Source organism: Callospermophilus lateralis, chromosome 2 (assembly GCF_048772815.1).
Source record: "Callospermophilus lateralis isolate mCalLat2 chromosome 2, mCalLat2.hap1, whole genome shotgun sequence".
In the NCBI taxonomy this organism is placed as follows: Eukaryota; Metazoa; Chordata; class Mammalia; order Rodentia; family Sciuridae; genus Callospermophilus; species Callospermophilus lateralis.
This window is the reverse complement of record NC_135306.1, coordinates 157,358,595-157,378,973: the sequence shown is the minus strand read 5'-3', so window position 1 is coordinate 157,378,973 and position 20,379 is coordinate 157,358,595. Positions and strand designations below refer to the sequence as shown.

Sequence of the window (20,379 nt, the reverse complement as noted above, 5' to 3'; positions counted from 1 at the left end):
GTTCTCTAATACTCTATTCACAGGGCAGAAAAATGAGTTGTCATGAGACTATTCCCAGGAGAAACAAGTGAAGGTAGGTAGGAAGAAAATGAACACTCAGTATGAATCTTGTTACTGCTTTATCTTGGAGCAACTCTGCTGTAGAAGACTTTGCCTACAAAGAATATTCACTTTTATCCAAATCTGCAGTTATACAATGACATTTGTGACATCTGCAAATGGCTCTTAATTGCTTCTCTCATCATCTTGTCCCTCAAATTATTTATCATCTGTCTTATCTTCAACCCAATGTATTATCAAGTCTTCTATCCAACATTTGTTCTCAAATTTTACATTTTATGGCAAACCAGTCAACACTTTTTATCTTTAAAAAAATATTTTTAAAAACTTCTTAAATTTATTTTTGAGTAATACATAAGATCATAGTAATTGTTCATATTTGTGGAGTACCATGTGGCTTTTGGCTACATATGTATATTGTATATTGTTGAAATCAGATAAGACATCCATCTCCTCCAACATTCATCATTTCTTTATGGTAAAAACTTTCAAAATCATTTTTCTAGCTTTTTGGAATATATATTATATTATTATTATATATGGTCTCTCTACAGTGCAATATCACAACAGAATTTCTTATTCCGATTTAAGTATAACTTAGTATCCATTGATAAATCTCTTCCACTTTCCCTCTTGCATCCTGTAACCACTATTCATACTTCAACTTCTATGGGACCAACTTTTTATAGTCTGTGTATGACCGAGATCCTATAGTACTTGTCTTTCTGTGCCTGGCTTAGTTCACTTAACACAATTATCTGTCTGCATAACACCTTTTACAGCCTGCATACATAATACCATGTATGTTGTCACAAATGACGGGATTTTATCTTTTTCATGATCAAATGGTATTCCATTGAACACAGTATCTCTTGACTGAATTCTGCATTTTTCTTGTTGTCATATTTCTTACATCTAGAAAGATGTTTGGAACTTGACTAATCTCAAATTTTGCCAATCATTAATTATTCAACACAAATGCCATATCAACCAAGATGCTCTTACTTGCATAATATGTAATAACAAAAAACAGAAATTATGGTCATCATCATACAAAATTCATGTATGAAGATGTGAATCTGCTGTCAGCATACCTTTTATACAAACAGAGATTTGATAAATTGTGGCATAAAGGTATATTAAGAATTGCAATGCAAAAAAATTATGAATGTAATGCACTCCTCTATTGTGATGTATGTAAGAAATAATAAAAAAGAAATTATGGTCATTAAGAAGGAAGTCTATTAGGAGGAGCACTTTGGATGGGCTCCGCTGGGTTCCAAAACCTCAAAGCTAATAGGTACAGCTTATCAAATTAAATATCTGGAACAATTATTTAGGACTTACTGAAGTTCTAATTGTGTTATTGGTCAGGTGTATACCCTATTATGAAGTACCTGTTGAAATATTTCCCCCATTTTAAAAAATATGGGTTCTTTATTATCTTATTATTCAATTCTAAGATTTCTTTATGGATTCTATATACAAGCTCATTGTCACATATATATTGCAAATGTTTGCTTTTCCTTTTCAGTTTTTCATTTTTTTGTTTGAGGAGCCAACATTTTACATTTTAACAAAATATAATATGTCATTTTAATTTCTTTTATTTTTGCAATTTCTAAAATTATATTTTCTTATATATTTAATGGAAAAAATATTTTAATTTTGTCTTTAATATTTATGTATGCAATATCTTAATTCAATTTTTGTGGTTTGTATGAGTTAATAGTTATTCATTTTTTCCACATGGGTATGTAGTTGTCTAAGTAATATATGCTAAAAACTCTTTCTCCACTGAATTGTCTTTACATTTGTCCCAAAACAAAGGTCAGATATAAACATGGTATAAACATGGACGTATTTTGGATTGTCTTTTCTGTTCCTGTGATCTGTATGTCTGTGATTTCACCAATATCATATGTCTTGATAAATTTAGGTTGTGGTAATAAATAAATAGATATTTTAAAAAATGAATAAAACTCACCAAATAAACAATTTATATTATTGCCTTGTGGTATATTTTTGGAGAAGTATGTCGGATATAACAATGATAACATAAAGGTAGTTATGTTGAAGTCATGCAATGTGAATCCTGTAAACTTGTGAGTTTTCTAAACTTGCTCTCACTATTCTGTTTGGTTTGCAATCTATACAGAATTACCTTGCTAATTTATACAAAAAGTGCCTTTAGAATATTAATCACATTGCATTGAATTTATAGATCAATTTTTGAAGCATTGACAACTTAATGATATTGATTTCTATCCCATGAATGTGGTATATCTCTTTCTATTTAATTAGCTCTTCTTTAATTTTTCTTTAAAATTGTTAGTGAGTCCTGGGAGCCTACAGCCAAGTAGGTATGACAATTTCCATGCCAGCGTACCCCCATGTTTCTTTAGTGGAAGGACTCATGGAAATAGGACATTTTGCAGGACATTGCATGTAAGGTGACCTTGCTCAAGGACCAGGGCGGATCTGTGTTTAGGGTGTTACCCCTTTAGAATAGGGCGGTTTAGCATAATAGGAGATTAGGGTGTTCCCCCTTTAGAATAGGGCGGTTTAGCATAATAGGAGATTAGGGTGTTCCCCCTTTAGAATAGGGCGTATCCTGCTGCTGAGTTTCTCTTGAGTTCTTAGGGTCAGACAGTATATTTTGGGAGACAGAAGCCCAGTGGAGTGGATTTGGGCAGAGAGTGGATTTGGGCAGAGAACGTGGATTCCCCCAGAACGTGTTTGTAGACGGCCGGTGTGAGTTCGGGAATAAAGAATTGCTGTTTGAATCTACAAGCTGTGTGGTGGCTCGTGATTTGTGCCCAGCCAGAGACTGCGGCAAGTGAGCAGGATTTTCACAGATGTTTGTAAATTTATTCCTAAATATTTATGTTTTTGTTGTATTATAAATATAATTGTTTTCTGTTTTGATAGTAGCCCATAAAAATAAAATTGCTTGGGGGGCTGAGGATGTAGCTCAGTGGGTAGAGTGCTTGCCTCGCATGCACAAGGCCTTGAGTTCAATCCCCAGCACCACCAAAAAAAAAAATAATAAAAAAAATAAAATTGCTTGGACATTTTTGATGGTTTTATTGTGTTATCTTACTGATTAAGTTTTAGTATATATTTTAGATTTCTTAGAATTTCCTGCAAAAACAACTGTGTACAAATGGAGAGTTTTACTTTTTTCTGTTTAATCTTTGTGTTTTTTTACATTGCTGTTAATTAACTTAATTCAATATCTGACACCTCCACTATAATATTGAATAAAAGTGTGTTAAGGGTAGACTTTATTACCTTTTACCCCAACAAAGATAGAAGATATTTAGTACTTCACCATTAAGAGTGATATCGATTGATATGTATTAATAGATATTCCTGATCAGACTTTTAATTTTTCTCTTTCCATTTCCTGCCCTCTTTTGGATAATTTAAAATTTTTTACTTCCATTTTCATTTGTCTTCTGATATTTTAGTCATATTTCTTTGCATTACTTTTAAAATGATTTTTCTCAAGATTATAATTTATGTTTTTAAATTTTCACAGCTTATGTACAGTTGATAGTGTAGTAATTTTATGAAACATAAAGATTCTGAGACTTTATATTTTTATTTTTTTCATGCTACCTTTATGTTATCATTGTTATATCTGACATACTTCTCCAAAAATATACCACAAGGCAATAATATAAATTGTTTATTTGGTGAGTTTTATTCATTTTTAAAATATGTATTTATTTGTTTTTAGTTATAGGAGGTCATAATACCTTTATTTTATTTTTATGTGGTGCTGAGAATCGAACCCAGTGCCTCACACATGCTGGGCAAGCACTCTACCTCTGAGCCACAACCCCACCCTGAGTTTTATTTATCTTAAGGGAATGGAAAGGACTACAATAGATTTTTACATTAACAAGATATTCAGCATTTTAGATTATCCATTCTTGCAAGTAAGAGATCTATTCTTCTCCTGGTGTCCACTTTCCTGGTTGTATAATCCAAGTCATAGCTGGAGCAACTGCAACTTGGTTCAACTGTGCCAAGGTAGAAACTCAGAGATGGACTTCTAGAATTGTCCATTTGAAAGCTAAGGTTATGTGTATGCACTGCATTCCAGCCTACATTATTTGGGGCTGTGCTCAGGGACCTTAGCTGCTTCCATATCTGGAAAGTCTTGCATAGAGACTCAATAGTTGGCTGATGGCCTCCCAGAAGGTCATAAGCTTCAGAGAAAGAGAGGAAGAGCGGAACCTGGAAGCAGACACTTTGCTGGATGGTACTGGAAGCAGGAATCTGACAGTGAGGTGGAACTGTCTAGGACAGATTGTTTGAATTCTTCAGTGTCAGTTCTCTCATTTAAACAATGAGAACAATAAAAGTATCAACCTCATCAATTTGTTGTGAGGATTAAATGAGTGTAAAATGTTTATCATAGTTATTGGCATAAAGTGAGCTCTATGTGTGTATTGGTTCTTATTATCTAAGTTGTGGTAAACCCACTCTTCAAATGAGAGTTTTCAGAGGTTGAAATGGGAGATTCTTAAATTAGAATTAGTAGGAGAATGAGGGTGAGATTAAGTCTTCAAGTTGAAGATTCTTGCATTTCACTATGAACCAGCTACACCACAAGGCACTACTCAAGAAGCAGTGCTTTGAGACTCTTTCTTATCTGGAAGTCATCCAAACATCTTTTTTTAAATGTGTACTTCTTTATATAACTCTCAAGATAGTTATTTACTTACATATACTCTGCAATGAATGTATATGACTTAAAATATTTATTACTTAAAATTCAACTTTCCTTGAAGTTTCACATCCTATTCCCCAAGGTACATAATGGCATGTGTTACAGATATCAATACACAATAATGATCAATAAACACATATTGAATGATCAAAGATAAGGTTGGAATTTTATATCTGAAGTTTAGCACTGAGTATTTCTTAATCAGAAATATCACAGTTCACTTGTAACTAATGTTTATGAATAAAACAATTTGAATAAGACATATTATACTCTTTAGTAATTATTAAACAAAGATTGTGAAATTATGCAGGTATATAGAAACAAATGAACAAATTGACCACTTGAGAATTGACAAAATATTGAAGCATTGGTTGTTTTTTTTTTAATTGAACTTTTCAATATCTACTACAGAAAATAATGATACTCTATGATACCTTTGAATTCACGTTTGAATCTCTAGTGTCTTCAGAGATTTATCCCCAGAGGAGAACAAAAGTAAAAGACAACTATATAACCACTATGTTTTTGGTCTATTGCTGAAAGATGAATGAGTTCTTATTTCAAGAGGTAAGACTTTGACTTTTGTTAATGAATCGGATGCATTGATTTTTATTTACCATTTGAGATATAACTTTAATCTCTAAAATTATCTGTGCTCACAAATAGTAGTGTGGAAAGAGAGCAGGTATAATTAAGCAATGAGCTAGTGGGCAATATTGGCTGATTTTCTCTGTTTTCACCATTGGTTTCAGGGGAAGGAAGAAACAGTCACAGCTCAAATTACCAAGATTCTTGTTCTTTTTTTTTCCATTTGCAAAAATATATATATATATTAAAAATTGATGAGCCATAACCAAAGAAAAAAATTCAGTCTTGTTAACAAACAAATATCAATAAAAATAATGCAAATGCTTTGGATTTTTTTTCTTATAAAATAGGAATTTAAAGAAAAATTTGACAATAATCAGTTTTTAAGCAAGCAAGGAAGAATACATTGGTGCCAATTCTAAATAAGTAAATGGTAAATGTTGAGCTAACAATTCCTCTTCAAACTTATTTATTTATTTATTTATATATAACAGTGGAAGTCATTACAACTCTTATTTTATATATATATATATATATATATATATATATATATCTCAATTTTTCATATCTCTGGTTGTATACTTAGTATACTCACACCAATTCATGTCCTCATACATGTACTTTGGATAACAATGATCATCACATTCAACCATCATTAATTACCCCATGCCCCCTCTCTTCCCCTCCCACCCCTCTACCCTATCTAGAGTTTGTCTATTCCTTTAATGCCCCCCATCCCACTATGAATAAGCTTCCATATATCAAAGAAAACATTTGGCATTTGTTTTTTGGGGATTGGCTAACTTCACTTAGCATTATCTTCTTGTTCTTTACACATAAGTCTTTTAGCACTATGCAAACTTGGCACTTTACCAGAATGCTAATGTTGAGATCCTTTGGCATTTTTAAATATTTACATTGATGATCTAAAAATGTAAAGAAAAAATTCTTTGCATAAATACTTTGTTTAGCATCTGGATGCTTTAGTTTCAAGGCAAACTTTAGAAAAAGCTTGGTGTATTTACCATCAGAGAATTTAAAGAAGGTGGTCAACCTGGGCCCCTAGCTTGATTCTTCTTAAGTTTTTTATCTATACTTTATTAAACTATATATAGTATGTTGACAATGATATTATTTTATGCTACAAAATTTCAGTTATAGTAGGAAGTGATTTGATTTACTAGAATATTATATTTATATACTCTCAATCACGCCCATTTCACAGTGATTATGATACTTTAAGCTACTTAGTAAAAAATATTTTCAACTTCAAATATATAAAAAATTTTTTATAAAGTTTATAATAGGCAACCTCATTTATAACCCTAATGTGAAATTCATGTCTCACTTATGAAGAACAAACTTATAGCTTCTTTTTAAAAAATGGTCATATTTAACTTATACATATTGTGAAGTATTTAGTAACCTAGGCAATCCTGTTGCACTTCAATTACAAGGAGGCTTAACAGAACTTCCTGTTCATTCATTACCAGGCATAATGGACTACATGCTCACTAGTATTAAATGATATCATTACATAGTTACTAAAACAATGGACAATCATATTTCCTAGAGTTCATATTCTGATTTGATGATTTGATATGTAACTTTGTGCAAGTTACATAATATCATTCAGACTCTATTAATTAATCTAGAAATAACAAAAGCGATTAATAGTATATGAATAATGTAATAACTATATATAAACAAATATGTATATATATAATTCTTAGCATACAGCTAAGAATTAGGAAGCATGTAATAAATATTACCTAGAATTACAGTCTTTCAAACTCTACGTATGTTTTTTCCTAATATATTCAGCATTCACTTTTGTCATTTTCATCTGTTATGTATTTTGTTTGGCTTTAAATCTTCTTTAGGTGTATTTTTGGAAACCATATAATATATGAAAAAAAGATTATATAAAAAAATTTTGGGGCATTTCTGCTAGAAGCAACTTAAAATTACTGATAGGGTCAGTAATTTATTGCACATAAATAACTATTGGTATTTGACCATCTTTATTTACTTCACATATACATTAATGAAAATGAAACCATCATGTTTATAAATACTTTCATGTCGTGTTTCCCCACAGGTCATTTTTCAGCAGCCACTGTCCCATGGATTCCCTGGTCAATGGGAACCACTCTGCAGTGACAGAGTTCATTCTATTGGGCTTAACTGAGGATCCAGTCCTCCGAGTCTTCCTCTTTGTTCTCATCCTGTGCATCTACCTGGTGACCATCTGTGGCAATCTCAGCACAATCATTCTCATCAGAGTCTCTTCTCAGCTCCATCACCCCATGTACTTTTTTCTGAGCCATTTAGCTTCTGCTGACATAGGCTATTCGTCTTCTGTCACACCCAATATGCTTGTAAACTTCCTGGTGAAGAGGAATGCCATCTCCTACCTTGGATGTGCCATCCAGCTTGGTTCAGCAGTGTTCTTTGGGACAGTGGAGTGCTTCCTTCTGGCTGCCATGGCCTATGATCGCTTTGTGGCAATCTGCAACCCACTGCTTTACTCCACCAAAATGTCCACACAAGTCTGTCTCCAGTTATTTGTAGTGGCTTATACAGGGGGTTTCCTCAATGCTTCCTCCTTTGTCATTTCTTTCTTTTCTTTGCTCTTCTGTGGACCAAATCGAGTCAACCATTTTTTCTGTGATTTTGCTCCATTAGTTAAGCTCTCCTGTTCTGATGTCAGTGTTCCCTCGGTTGTTCCTTCATTTTCTGCTGGCTCCATTATTGTGGTCACTGTGTTTGTCATTGCCGTCTCCTACATCTACATCATCATCACCATCCTGAGGATGCGCTCCACTGAGGGGCGCCACAAGGCCTTCTCCACCTGCACCTCCCACCTCACTGCAGTCACTCTGTTCTATGGGACCATTACCTTCATTTATGTGATGCCCAAGTCCAGCTACTCCACTGACCAGAACAAGGTGGTGTCTGTGTTCTACATGGTGGTGATCCCCATGCTGAATCCCCTCATTTACAGTCTCAGGAACCAGGAGATTAAGGGAGCTCTGAAGAGACAGCTTGGCAGGAAAATTTTTTCTTAGTTATTACTTCTATTTTATTCAACTTGACATAATAAAATATCCCATAGTTTTAATTATAAAAGGAAATGAGTGCCTGCAATTGAACTCTATCTATTAACATGTCATTATCCAGTCTGGAGCTCTTCAGTGAACAATTTCAATTTTCAGATGACATTGTAGGTCAGTAGCTCATAGTGAGTTACCTTTAATAAAATCAAATCAAATTTAAAGTTAGAACACAAATTGGCTCACAAAATCTGCTGAAAATCCTTTTAAAGTTGTATTCATATTTTTTCAAAACATTGTTGTCTGACATAAAAAACAAGTCATCACTCCTGCTATAGCTGGGATGTTAAGTGTCCTGCAAAGGCTCCTGTAGTGAAGGCTTGATCCCTTTGGTGTTCTATTAGGAAATGGCGGAAACTTTAAGAATGCAGCCAAATGGGACATCTTTAGCTCACTGGGGCCATGCCCTCAAAGGGGTAGTGGGACCATATCTCCTATCTCTCTTCTGTCATTGACTGATCATGAGGTGAACAGTTTACTCTGATGCAAATTCAAATACCAGCCAGGATACACTGTCACAGTACCAAAGCAATGGAGCCAACTGATCCCTAACTGAAATCTCCAAAACAATGAGCCAAGCCAAACACCTTTTCCACTCTTAAGATAATTACCTCAGCTATTTGTTATGTAATAGAAAGATGTCTAATACATACTACAATCCTGTGTCCATTTCAACATCAGCTTATCCTGAGATAAACTTGAGAGCTTTAGCTATGACTGTGTACATTGTGAAAGACATTACAAAGTCCAAGAAAACAATAAAATTGCATGAAATATTCCTCTGGTAAAATGATTGTCTGTGGGGATGGGCTCTGTGGATCGATAAAATTTTGGTCTGTGTTTCTGGCCTCTACCTTTGGCCTCATTTGTGGGGTCCTAAAAGAGGAACATGAGAAGCCACTCCTGACTATTCTGAATTCCTCTATCAGGTCAAACTAGCTGAATTCCTCTGTTGGAATGAGCAGGGTTTCTGAGCTTCTAAGATCTGTGTAAAACAAAAACAATAATTCTCAGAGAATTCAGCCTGTTGTGGGACAAGGAGGTTAAAAAGCACTTCCCACACACTTCCCTCTGAAGGATTCCCAGTCTATTAACCTCTAAAGGAAAATGTTTTGCATTCTTATTGTTTCAGTTACTATTATTTTGTACCACTCCCCAATGACACTCTTTATGAAAAAACACTTAAATTTCCTCTGGTACATCGCCAATGTCAGAATGTCTTTCATGTATTAAATGCAAGATTTCCAGAGCATAACCGGACATGTCCTCTTTCTTGAGTTTCCTATGTACCACTAGACAGAGAACTTATGTCATACTCTGTTTCTTTGACTCTTTTCTACATTCATGAAGTCATTTCCCGAATTCCAGATGTCTGGGCTCCTGTGTCTGTTTTTCAAATCCATCTGCTACTGCCTTGAATCCTCCCCGTAAGATGAATGGGGCACCTCCTTCATTGTGTGTACCAAGGGTCTTATGGTTTCATTTCATGTAACCACACTGTGACCAGATGCTGGATTCCTAAATACAGGATATATTAAATCACCACTGTGTCAACAACAGTGCCTGACTATACACTGCTGATAGGAGGAAATTTAAATACCCCAGTGTGAGCTTCAGTGCACTTCACAAACTGATAGCAAGACACATCAGCTCTACCAGATACCTCTACCTACTCTACGTTTAGTGAGACAATAGTGTCCTCCATTTTCCAAATACACCCTAATACTTTAGATGGCTGCTCCTTGGCATATGGTGTTTTCTCTGCCTGTTTCCTTCCCCTCCTTCATTTACTTCCAGAGTTTTACACATTTTCCAGGCCCTTGCTTCAATTCATTAGAAAACTCAGTTTCTCTTATTGTTCACATTTTCTACACTGAGGGATCCTAACTCAAAATGTCTCCTCTATTCTGCTCTCTTAGTCATTTAGATTTTTGCATAGCCTCTTGCCTCCTGTCTCCCACTCCCACTAGGAGCTGTTCTTTATCAAATCTATCATCATGCTCTATCACTTCATTATAGATGCCTTTTGCATTCCCTTTGCTCACATGCTATGCAATGTTAATAACTTCTAATCTTTATGCATCCTTCAGGCATGCTGTCTCATATATCCTCATAGCTACTCCAAGAGAGAAATCCTATTAAAATGATTGTTTGAAATGAAACTGGAGAGTTGATTGATTTGCCAAGGGGATATGGGCAGTAGGTGCACCTCCAGAGCATACTTACTTTAGGGCATTGAGATAATAAAAAAGTTTCCCCCCCCCCCACAAGTTTGACATCTGGATAAAGCAGGAAAGAGTCTCATTTTAAAATGTTGTCTCTGTCATCTTACTTCCTAACTTGAGAGAGTGTACATTTTTGCCTAAGATTAGTGCAGTAGCTGTTGGAAAAATATGGAGTCCCATATCCTCCAGAAATCAAGCATATTTACAAATTCCTTCCCAATACATTCTATGATAGATTTAGCCTTTATTTTATTCTGAGACATACTGAAGATAGTTGGATGTTCTCCAAAGAGTTCTAAGAATCCTGTCACCTAGCACTTCTGAAAGAAGGTATAGGTGCTTTCCTTTATTTAAAAAAAAAAAAAATCTTCCTCAAAGCCAGCAGTGATTATTTAAAGCCAAGAAGAAAGAAACTAGTTTTGCATTTTAAATACAACCCCTGTTTGCAGTAGCATCAAACCACACTTGATCTACCTGAGTGCTCTTCTACTAGGGGACATATCAGAATTGCTAGAAGAACATTGTCAAAAAATCCATCTCCACTTACACCACTGCTCTTGAGAAGTCTCCCCAAGGAGAGAAATCTCAAGGATAGAACAATATGTATCATTTGCACAAGCTTTATCAGTAATTTTGCTTGAGAACTTTGGATAATTATGATATTTTCTTATATATGCTGATGGTAAATCCTGCTTTGCTCATAATATTCAAGCACAGCAGTGATAGGGGATTTGTCAACATGTTATTATTTCCATTTATCTCAATGACCCTGGAAGCCATTGGAAACGAGATGTCTGTAAGAGTGCTTCAACCCTTCTATTTATTTTCCTGACCTTCCCTTCTTTCTATACCTGGGTTTTGTCATCTTATTCTCTGTTTTCAGTTTTTCAAAACTTATACCCTGCATTTTTTTTGTTTCAACTCTACCAAGAATAAAGACCTGACAAGTTTCTTAATTTCCAGTTTGTCTCCATAATGCCCACAGTTTTTTCAATGCCTTCTGTGAAGGTACAAATTCTCATCAGTATTTGATTATTTGATGACACAGAATAATGCTAATTGTAAAAAGTGAAAACCATCCCCCCTCCTTTTTTGTGATGCTTGGGATTGAACCCAGGGCCTTCTGCATGTGAGGCCAGCACTTTATCAACTGAGCTATATCCCAGCCTAACAAACCCTTTTTTATTGCCACCTTGTATAGAAAGAGAATCCCCTTCCAGTCTTTTGGAGTTAGGAGGTAACTAAGCTGTAGGAAGAATTTACTCTCACACCTTAGAGGTTGCTTTCTGTGGCTCTTCCTGTGATTTCATATATGTTGTAACTCAGGGTTAAATTTTAAGGCAGTTTTCCCCTTTGAATATATGTGGAGTCCCTTCTGAAATTGGAGTCTCTTGTAACTTAAACTTAGTGTCTTCTTCATTCCTTAAGGTACAGCTTAGAGCCATGAGGATTTTAATGAAAGTCCTAGGGCCACTGGAGATGATTCTCCGGAGACTGCTTTAGATACCAGAAGTCTTGTGTCTGTGACTGTATCCTCTATTGAAATGTCCACACGTGTGCTTTTAAAATTCTGACATATAATAGGAGTTTTTGACAAGTTTGTTCTTATTCTTCTGAATGACTATGGAAATGACTGAAAATGAGCTTGTTAAAAAGGCATCATGGCATGAAAGTGATTCCAGCTGGCATATTTACTCTCTGCTTACTACCATTTATTTTATGATTCTGAAAAATTTCGAAGTCCTTCAGTTCTCTTCTGCTCTAATCACAAGGCAAAGGAATGAGGTATCCTTAGACTATTCCCAGGAGAAACTAACAAAAATGGTAGGAAGAAAATGAACACTCTGTATGATCCTTATTACTGCTTTCTTTTGAAGCAACTCTGCTCTAGAAGACTCTTGTTAAAAAGAATATTCCCTTTTATCTAAATCCCTAGTCATGCTGTGACATCTGAAAATGGCTACTAATTGCTTCTCTCATCATCTTGTCCCTCAAATTCTCTATCATCTGCATTACCAAGTCTCATCTCCATCATTTGTCCTCAAAATTTCATATCTTATGCAAACCAGTCAACACTTTTTATCTTTTTAAAAAGTGTTTTTATTTTTAAAAAGTAATCTTTTAAAAACTCTTTTATTTAAATTTATTTTTTGAGTAACACACAAAAAATATAAAAATTGTTCACATTTTTGGGGTACCATGTGGTATTTTGACATATGTACATTTTATGTTGTTGAAGTCAGATGAGACATATATGTTCCCTTAAGACTTCATTATTTCTAAAAATCCTTTTTCCTAGCCTTTTGAAACAAGTAGTATATTATCATTATGTATAGCCACTCTACCATGCAATAGCACACCTGAATTTTTTTAGTCCTATATAACTATAGCTCAGTATCCGTTGATGCATCTCTCCCAAGTTTTCCCCTTCCTCTACTTTCTCCAGTCTCCTGTAACTACCATTCTACTGTCAACTTCTATGGGACCAGCTTTTATATTCCATATGTGAGATCGTATAGTACTTTTCTTTTTGTACCTGGCTTAGTTCACTTAACATAATGATCTGCCTTCATAACACCATTTACATCCTCCATAACACCATTCATTTGGTTGCAAATGACAGGATTTCTTTTTTGTGGCTAAATAATAATCTACTGAACATAGTTTTTCTTGATTGGATTCTACATTTTCCTTGTTCTGTCTTATATTCCTTCTGAGCACAGCTGTTTTGCTGGTAGCTAATTCCAAGTCTTGACTAGCACAAATTCCATCTTCTCCAAGAATCACTTACTTGCATAATGTATAATAATAAAGACAGAAAGCACAGCTATTAAGAAGGAAGTGTATTAGGAGGGACACTTGGGATGGACTCCACTGAGTACCAAAACCTCAAAGCTGATTAGTACATTGGACTAGTCACTGTACGTAACAATTAATTTGAATTTTTCAATGCTAAGATTACCTGTTTTTGGTTTTTTTTTTTTTTGGTTTTTTTTTTGCCTTTTTGGACCTATCTTATGAGGGCAGGGAACATATCCTCAAGCTTCTTACCATCCAATTCCTTGCATCAACAGCAATTTTCTTTTTCTTTTTCTTTTTTTTTTTTTTTTTAATTGCTCTTGATGAAAAGGAGCACCACTGACTGGAAAATCCAGAAATGAATGTCATTACACCAGAATGACTCATAGCCACCTGCTGAATAATACAGTGATTTAAAACCAACAGTAACAAAATACCCTATTGCTACAAGGTTGGACCACTCTGAGTTACTTTCATGCTCCACTGTTCCCTGTGGGCTGCGACTGAAGGTGCACTTCAGTTGATTGTGTATCTTCATCTAGAGTCTCCTGATGCCTTGTCATGCTTCTCTCATCTTTACTGGATTCCCCTGATATTGCTCCTTCACTAGATCATTTTCCTCTCCTTTTGGAGAACTTGTCAGACGATGGAGTGCCAATCAACATAATAATTTATGTCCTTTATTATGCAGACTCAAATTTTAAAAATAAAATGAAGTACAAGTATTGATTCTGATTGCTGGACCTGATTTCTTCTCTCTGAGGAAACAACTATAATAATACTCAACCATCATTGCCAGTTATATAGTCATAGGATTTGAATTTCTAGCTATGGATTATATTGTACTTGTTCCTTGTGGTACTAGAATTTCTGCTCCTTGCTAATTGGTCCTCATTACTAGGCATTGATATATTTTTCTTATGCCTCTATTTTGAGGATGGTTCATGAAGTCTGAGTTCACACTGATTTTATATGGTCTGTGTTAAAATGTGCCCAAGATAGATAGGGTACATGTTGATGCTGCAGCTCTGTGGCTATCCTGAATCAGTAATCTCTCTGTTTGCTTTATCTTCATCCTATCCCATCATTTATGAAAAAATATATGCCAGTTACATTTTAAAATAAAACTTTTAACTGTATTTCTGGAAGTAGTAACCTAGAGAAGAAGTTATTTCATCCATTCACTCATTTATTCATTTTGAAATTACATTCCAGGCACTGTTCTAGTCTGTCAGAAATGTAAGTGTCAAACAGACAGATGTTTGCCTTTGTGGAATTCATCTTCAAGCATCTTCAGAGCAGAAAAAGAGGAACTTGAGTTTATAATTAACTAATATGTAAAAAAAAAAGTTAAAGCAGGAAAGAATAATTCAATTACCCTTTAAGCACAATAGCAGCAAATAGCTTCAAAACTTTTAAATCATTTTTACCAGCTGCTATCACAAAACAGAAAATATGAGTTTAGAAAAGGGGTCAAAAGGAGAAAGTAGATGGAAAATTCATGTCAGTCTGTTGTGGGTAGCAATAACTTGTTTGATTTTTAAAAGCCCTTTTTTTCTTAGATGCAAAAATAATTCAATATAATTGATGAAGTTGTTCTAGAAAGATTTTTTTCTTATACTAAACCTCTTTATTATCCATTTCAATAACTTTTTAAAACATTTCTATTACCCTCTGAATATTCCTCATATCTATGTGCATTTTTTGCTTCCCTCTGCCCTGGTTCCAGGTACCTATAGTTTTTACTTCTAGATAATATAGATTGATTTGCTTTTCCTACAAAGTTTTATAACTTTGAGTTTTAGAACTCAAAATCATCACGTATGACATGCTTCGTTGTGTCTGATTTCTTTTACTAGCATAATGATTTTGAGATTCATTCATGTCATCATTAATTTGATTCTTTTTATTGCTCAGTAGAGTCCCCTTAAATAGGTATATCGTGTTTCTGTAATTTACTTGTTACTGGCTTGAGGTTATTCAGTTGGGGTCCTCTGTTAATAAATCTGGTACTATGAACTTTCAGATAGTGTGTGCATGATATGTCTTACCTTGTCATAGGTAAATACAAGAAACAGGCATGCTGGGTCCTCAGGTTGTATATGTTTATATTTTTTAAAAATTGCAAAGTAGCTTTCTAAAGTGGCTGTATAGTTTTATATTCCCATGGGTCATGTTGAGACTCCTAGTTGCTCAAAATGTCACATTTGGTATTGTTCTTTGATTTTAATTATCATAACAGTTATATAGATATCTCTTTGTCACATCAATTTATACTTATCTGATAAATTATAATATCAAGTGTCTTCTCATGTTCTATTGGTCATATGTACATTTCTCCCATTTAAAAAATTAGGTTGTTTGTTGTCTTATTCTTCAGTTCTAAGTGTTTCTTATACATTCTATGTGTAAGCTCATTGTTATATGTAGTTATTATAAACAAATTTTTCCTTTTTAGTTTTCTGTTTTTATGTTTTAAGGGCAAACTGTTAATATTTGAATAAACTCTAATATATCATTTTATTTTCTTTATCTGAAAAATTCTTGCAAGCTCTAAAATTATGAAGATTTTTTTTCTTGTATTTAGCTCTAGAAACCTTATAGTTTTATCTTTCATCTTTGTGTCTATGAAACATTTTGAGTTAATTTTTGTGTTTGGTATGATTTAAGTGATGTTGTTCATTTTTTCCATGTGGGTATGAAATTGTTCAAGTAATATATGCTGTAAAATCTATGGCCATTGAATTGCCTCTTTCTCTACTGAACTGCCATTAACATTTATCCAGCATCAAAGGTATAATAATATATAAGTGGATCTATTTTAGGACTGTCTTTTATGTTCCTGTGATCTTTATGTTTTCATGTCACCAGTATCATACTGTGTCGATCACTTTCGATTTGTAGTAAGTCTTCTTTACGAATTTATTTTTTAATTGGTGCATTATAGTTATACATAAAAGTGGAATTCACTGTGATGTGTTCATACATGCTTATGACAGTTTGGTTAATTTCATTCTGCTATTCCTTCCATTTTCCATCCATTATCTCTCTCCCTTATTCCCCTTCCTTCACTCCTCTTATCTGCCTTGTATTTTAATAGGATCTCCCCCACCATTAAAAAAATCCATATTTCTTTCTAGGTTCTATATATTAAAGGAAATCATTCCACCCTTGACTTTACGCATCTGCTTAATTTACTCAGCATGATGTCCTCCAGATTTGTCCATTTAGCAGCAAATGACATAATTTCATCTTATTTATGGGTGAGTAAAATGACATTTTCTTTATATTTTTCTATTGAGGGACATCTAGGTTGGTTCCATAACTTTGCGATTGTGATTATGCTACTATAAACATTGATATGCAGGTATCCTTACAGTATGCTGATTGTAGTTCTTTTGGATAAATACCAAGGTATGGAATAAGCTGGGTCATACATAATGGTTTCATCCCTGGTCTTTTGAAGAATCTTCATAATGATTTCCATAATGGTTATACTAACTTGCAGTTCCACCAAAAGTGTGCTTTTTCTGCACATCCTTGCCCGCATTTTTTATTATTATTATTATTATTATTATTATTAATGATTTCCATTCCAAATGGAGTAAGGTGAAATCTCAATATAGTTTTGATTTGAATTATTCTGGTTGCTAAGAATGTTGAACATTTTAACATCTATTTATTGGACACTGGCATTTCTTCTTGAGAAATGACTATCTAGTTCATTTTCTCAATTTATTGTCTGGGTTATTTAGTGGGTTTTTAAAGTTTGGAGTTTTAAATATATTCTGGTTATTAATCTCCTGTAAGAAGAGTAGCTAGCAAATATCTTGTATCCTGCAGGCTGAACTTCCACAATCTTAGTTATTTCTTTTGCTGTTCAGAGGCTTTTTAATTGAAGCCATCCCACTTATTGATTCTTGATTTTATTCCTTAAATTTTAGGGATCTTACTAAGGAGATCAGTGCCTGTGCCAATATGATAGGGAGTAGACTGTATGTTTTCTTCTAGCAGCTGCAGTATTTCTGGTCTTTGATCTACTTTGAGTTAATTTTTGTGCAGGGTGACAGGGATCTAGTTTCATTTATTCTACATATGGATATCCAGTTTTCCCAGAACCATTCGTTAAAAATGCTGTTTTCTCTAATATATGTTTTTGGCAACTGTGTGAAGCATCAGATGACTGTATATTTGCCTTTGAGTCTTCTATTCTATTTCATTGGTCTTCACATCTGTTTTGATGCCAGTGCCATGCTATGTGTTGTTGTTGTTTTTTTTTTTTAATTGTAGATCTATAGTATAATTTGAGGGTTTTTATTGTGGTGTCTGAAGAATTGCTCTTCTTTCTCAGGATAGCTTTGCATATTCTGTCTCTTTTCTTCTTCCAAATGCATTTTTGGACTATTTTTCTAGTTTGGTGAAGAACATTGGTATTTTGATGAGGATTGCCTTGACTCTCCGTAACACAGTGTGCCACTGTGCCAAGATTAATGTGTTTTTGAATTAGTATGTTTACTTTGACAATGTTAATTCTGTCTAACTAAGATCATGAGAGATATTTGTATCTTCATGTGTTTTCTTCAATTTTTTTTAGTGTTCTATAATTTTCACTGTAAAGTACTCTTACCCCTTTGGTTAGATTTATTCCAAAGGTTTGTTTGTTTGTTGTTTGAGAGTATTGTGTATATAATTGTTTTCCTGATTACTTTCTTAGCAGATCTATTATTAAAATATAGTGATTGATTTTTGTGTATTGATCTTGTATTCTGCTACTTTGTTGAATTTGTCTATTAATTCTAGAAGTCTCTTGGTAGAGTGTTTTGGGTCTTTGAAGTATAGAATCAGATTATCAGAAAAAAAGATACTTTGACTTCTTCATTTCCTATTTGTATACCTTTCATTTCCTTTTCTTATTTGATTGCTCTGCCTAGAATTTCAAGAACTGTATGAATAGAAGTGGTTAGAGTGGTTATACTTGTCTGCTTCCAAATTTTAGAGGATAGAGTTTCAGTTTTTCTCCATTGAGTATGATGTTGGCTTCGAGTTTACTATATACAACCTTTAGTTTTGAGGTATATTCCTTCAACTCCTAGTTTTCCCAGTGTTTTTGACATGAATGGTGGCTAGACTTTGTTGAAGGCTTTTTCTATATTTATTGAGATGATCATGAGATTTTGGACCTTGATTCTATTTTTGTGATGAATTAAATTTCTTGATTTGCATATGTTGAACCAACCTTGCAATCCTCAAGTGAAATAAACTTGATCATGGTGTACAATCTTCTTAATGTGGTTTTTTTTTTTTTTTTTGGTTGGGGGAGGTACCAGGGACTGAACTGAGGGGCATTCAACCACTGAGCCACATCTCCACCCCTGTTTTGTATTTTTTTTTTAGAGATAGGGTCTCACTGAGTTGCTTAGAACCTCACAGTTGCTAAGGCTGGCTTTGAACTTGTGATCCTCCTGTCTCAGCCTCCCGAGTTGCTGGGATTACAGGAGTGTGTCACTGTGCCCAGATTAATGTGTTTTTAAATGCAGATTGCCAATGCATGGAAATTTTTTGGCACCAGGGATTAAACCCAGAGATGCTTAACCACTGATTCACATTCTTAGCCCTTTTTATGTTTTATTTTTAGTTAGGGTCTTGGAAAACTGCTTAGGACCTCACTAAGTTGCTAAGGCTGACTTTGAACTTATGATCAGATTGCTAATATTTTATTAATAATTTTTATGTCCATGTTCATCGGGTTTATTGGTCTGTAGTTTTCTTTCCTGATGTGTCTTTATCTGATTTTGATGATAAGGATGTTACTGGCTTTATAGAATAAATTTGGGAGTGTTCCCTCCCTTTCTATTTCATGGAATAATTTGATGAAGATTGGATAGTAGGGGATAGGAAAGGTAGCAGAATACAACAGTCACTAATATGCCATTATGTAAAAATGTGAGTGTGTAACCGATGTGATTCTGCAATATGTATTTGGGGTAAAAATGGGAGTTCATAACCCAATTGAGTCAAATGTATGAAAGATGATATATCATCAGCTTTGTAATGTTTTGAACAACCAATTAAAAAAAAGAAACAGCTATAATAAAAAAATAAATAAATTATGGTAAAAATTTAAAAAAAGAACAGCACTCTGTTCTAACAACAAAAAAAAACCCATAATATTTGCTTAAATAATGTATTTACTAATAAAATATAACATAATAAAGGAAAGTCATCAATCAAAACAAAACAAAAAAAAGATTGGCATCAATTCATCTTTAAAGATCTAGTAGAACTTAGTTGACAATTCATCTGGTCCTGGGCTTTTCTTTCTTGGGAGGTTTTTATTGCTGCTTTAATTTTGTTGGGTTTTAATTGCTCTTCAATCTTATTTGTCTATTTAGCCTTTCTGTATCCACTTGTTTCAATTTAGTAATTCATATGTGTTTAGAAATTGCCACTATTATCTAGATTTTCCATTTTATTGCAGTATAAGTTTTCAAAATAATTCCTTACAATCCTTAGAATTTCAGAAAATGTCTTTGGTGATATCTCCTTCTTCACCTTTAATTTTGTTGATTTGGGTCTTTTTTCTATTTCTTGTTGTTTTAGCTAAGGGTTTATCAATCTTATTTATCTATTCAGTGAACCCAATACTTTGTTGAATTGATCCATTGTATTTTTTAATTCTCAATTTCATTAATTTTGGCTCTAATCTTAATTATTTTCTGTCTTCTATTAGTTTTGGAATTTATTTGTTCTTGCTTTTCTAGAGCCTTGAGATGTAATATTAGGTCATTTATTTGAGATAATTCTTTTTTTCTTAATGTATGCACTCAATGCTCTAGACATTCTCCTC

General features: G+C 33.8%; 1 protein-coding gene across 1 annotated transcript; it reads left to right on the top strand.

The window, feature by feature from the left end:
* The first annotated feature begins 7,517 nt into the window (after positions 1-7,517).
* Positions 7,518-8,463, top strand: LOC143391486 (olfactory receptor 5P76). Its single transcript, XM_076844186.2, has one exon. The coding sequence runs from the start codon at positions 7,519-7,521 to the stop codon at positions 8,461-8,463; it is 945 nt and encodes a 314-aa protein (XP_076700301.2). The 5' UTR covers position 7,518.
* The last annotated feature ends 11,916 nt before the right edge of the window (positions 8,464-20,379 follow it).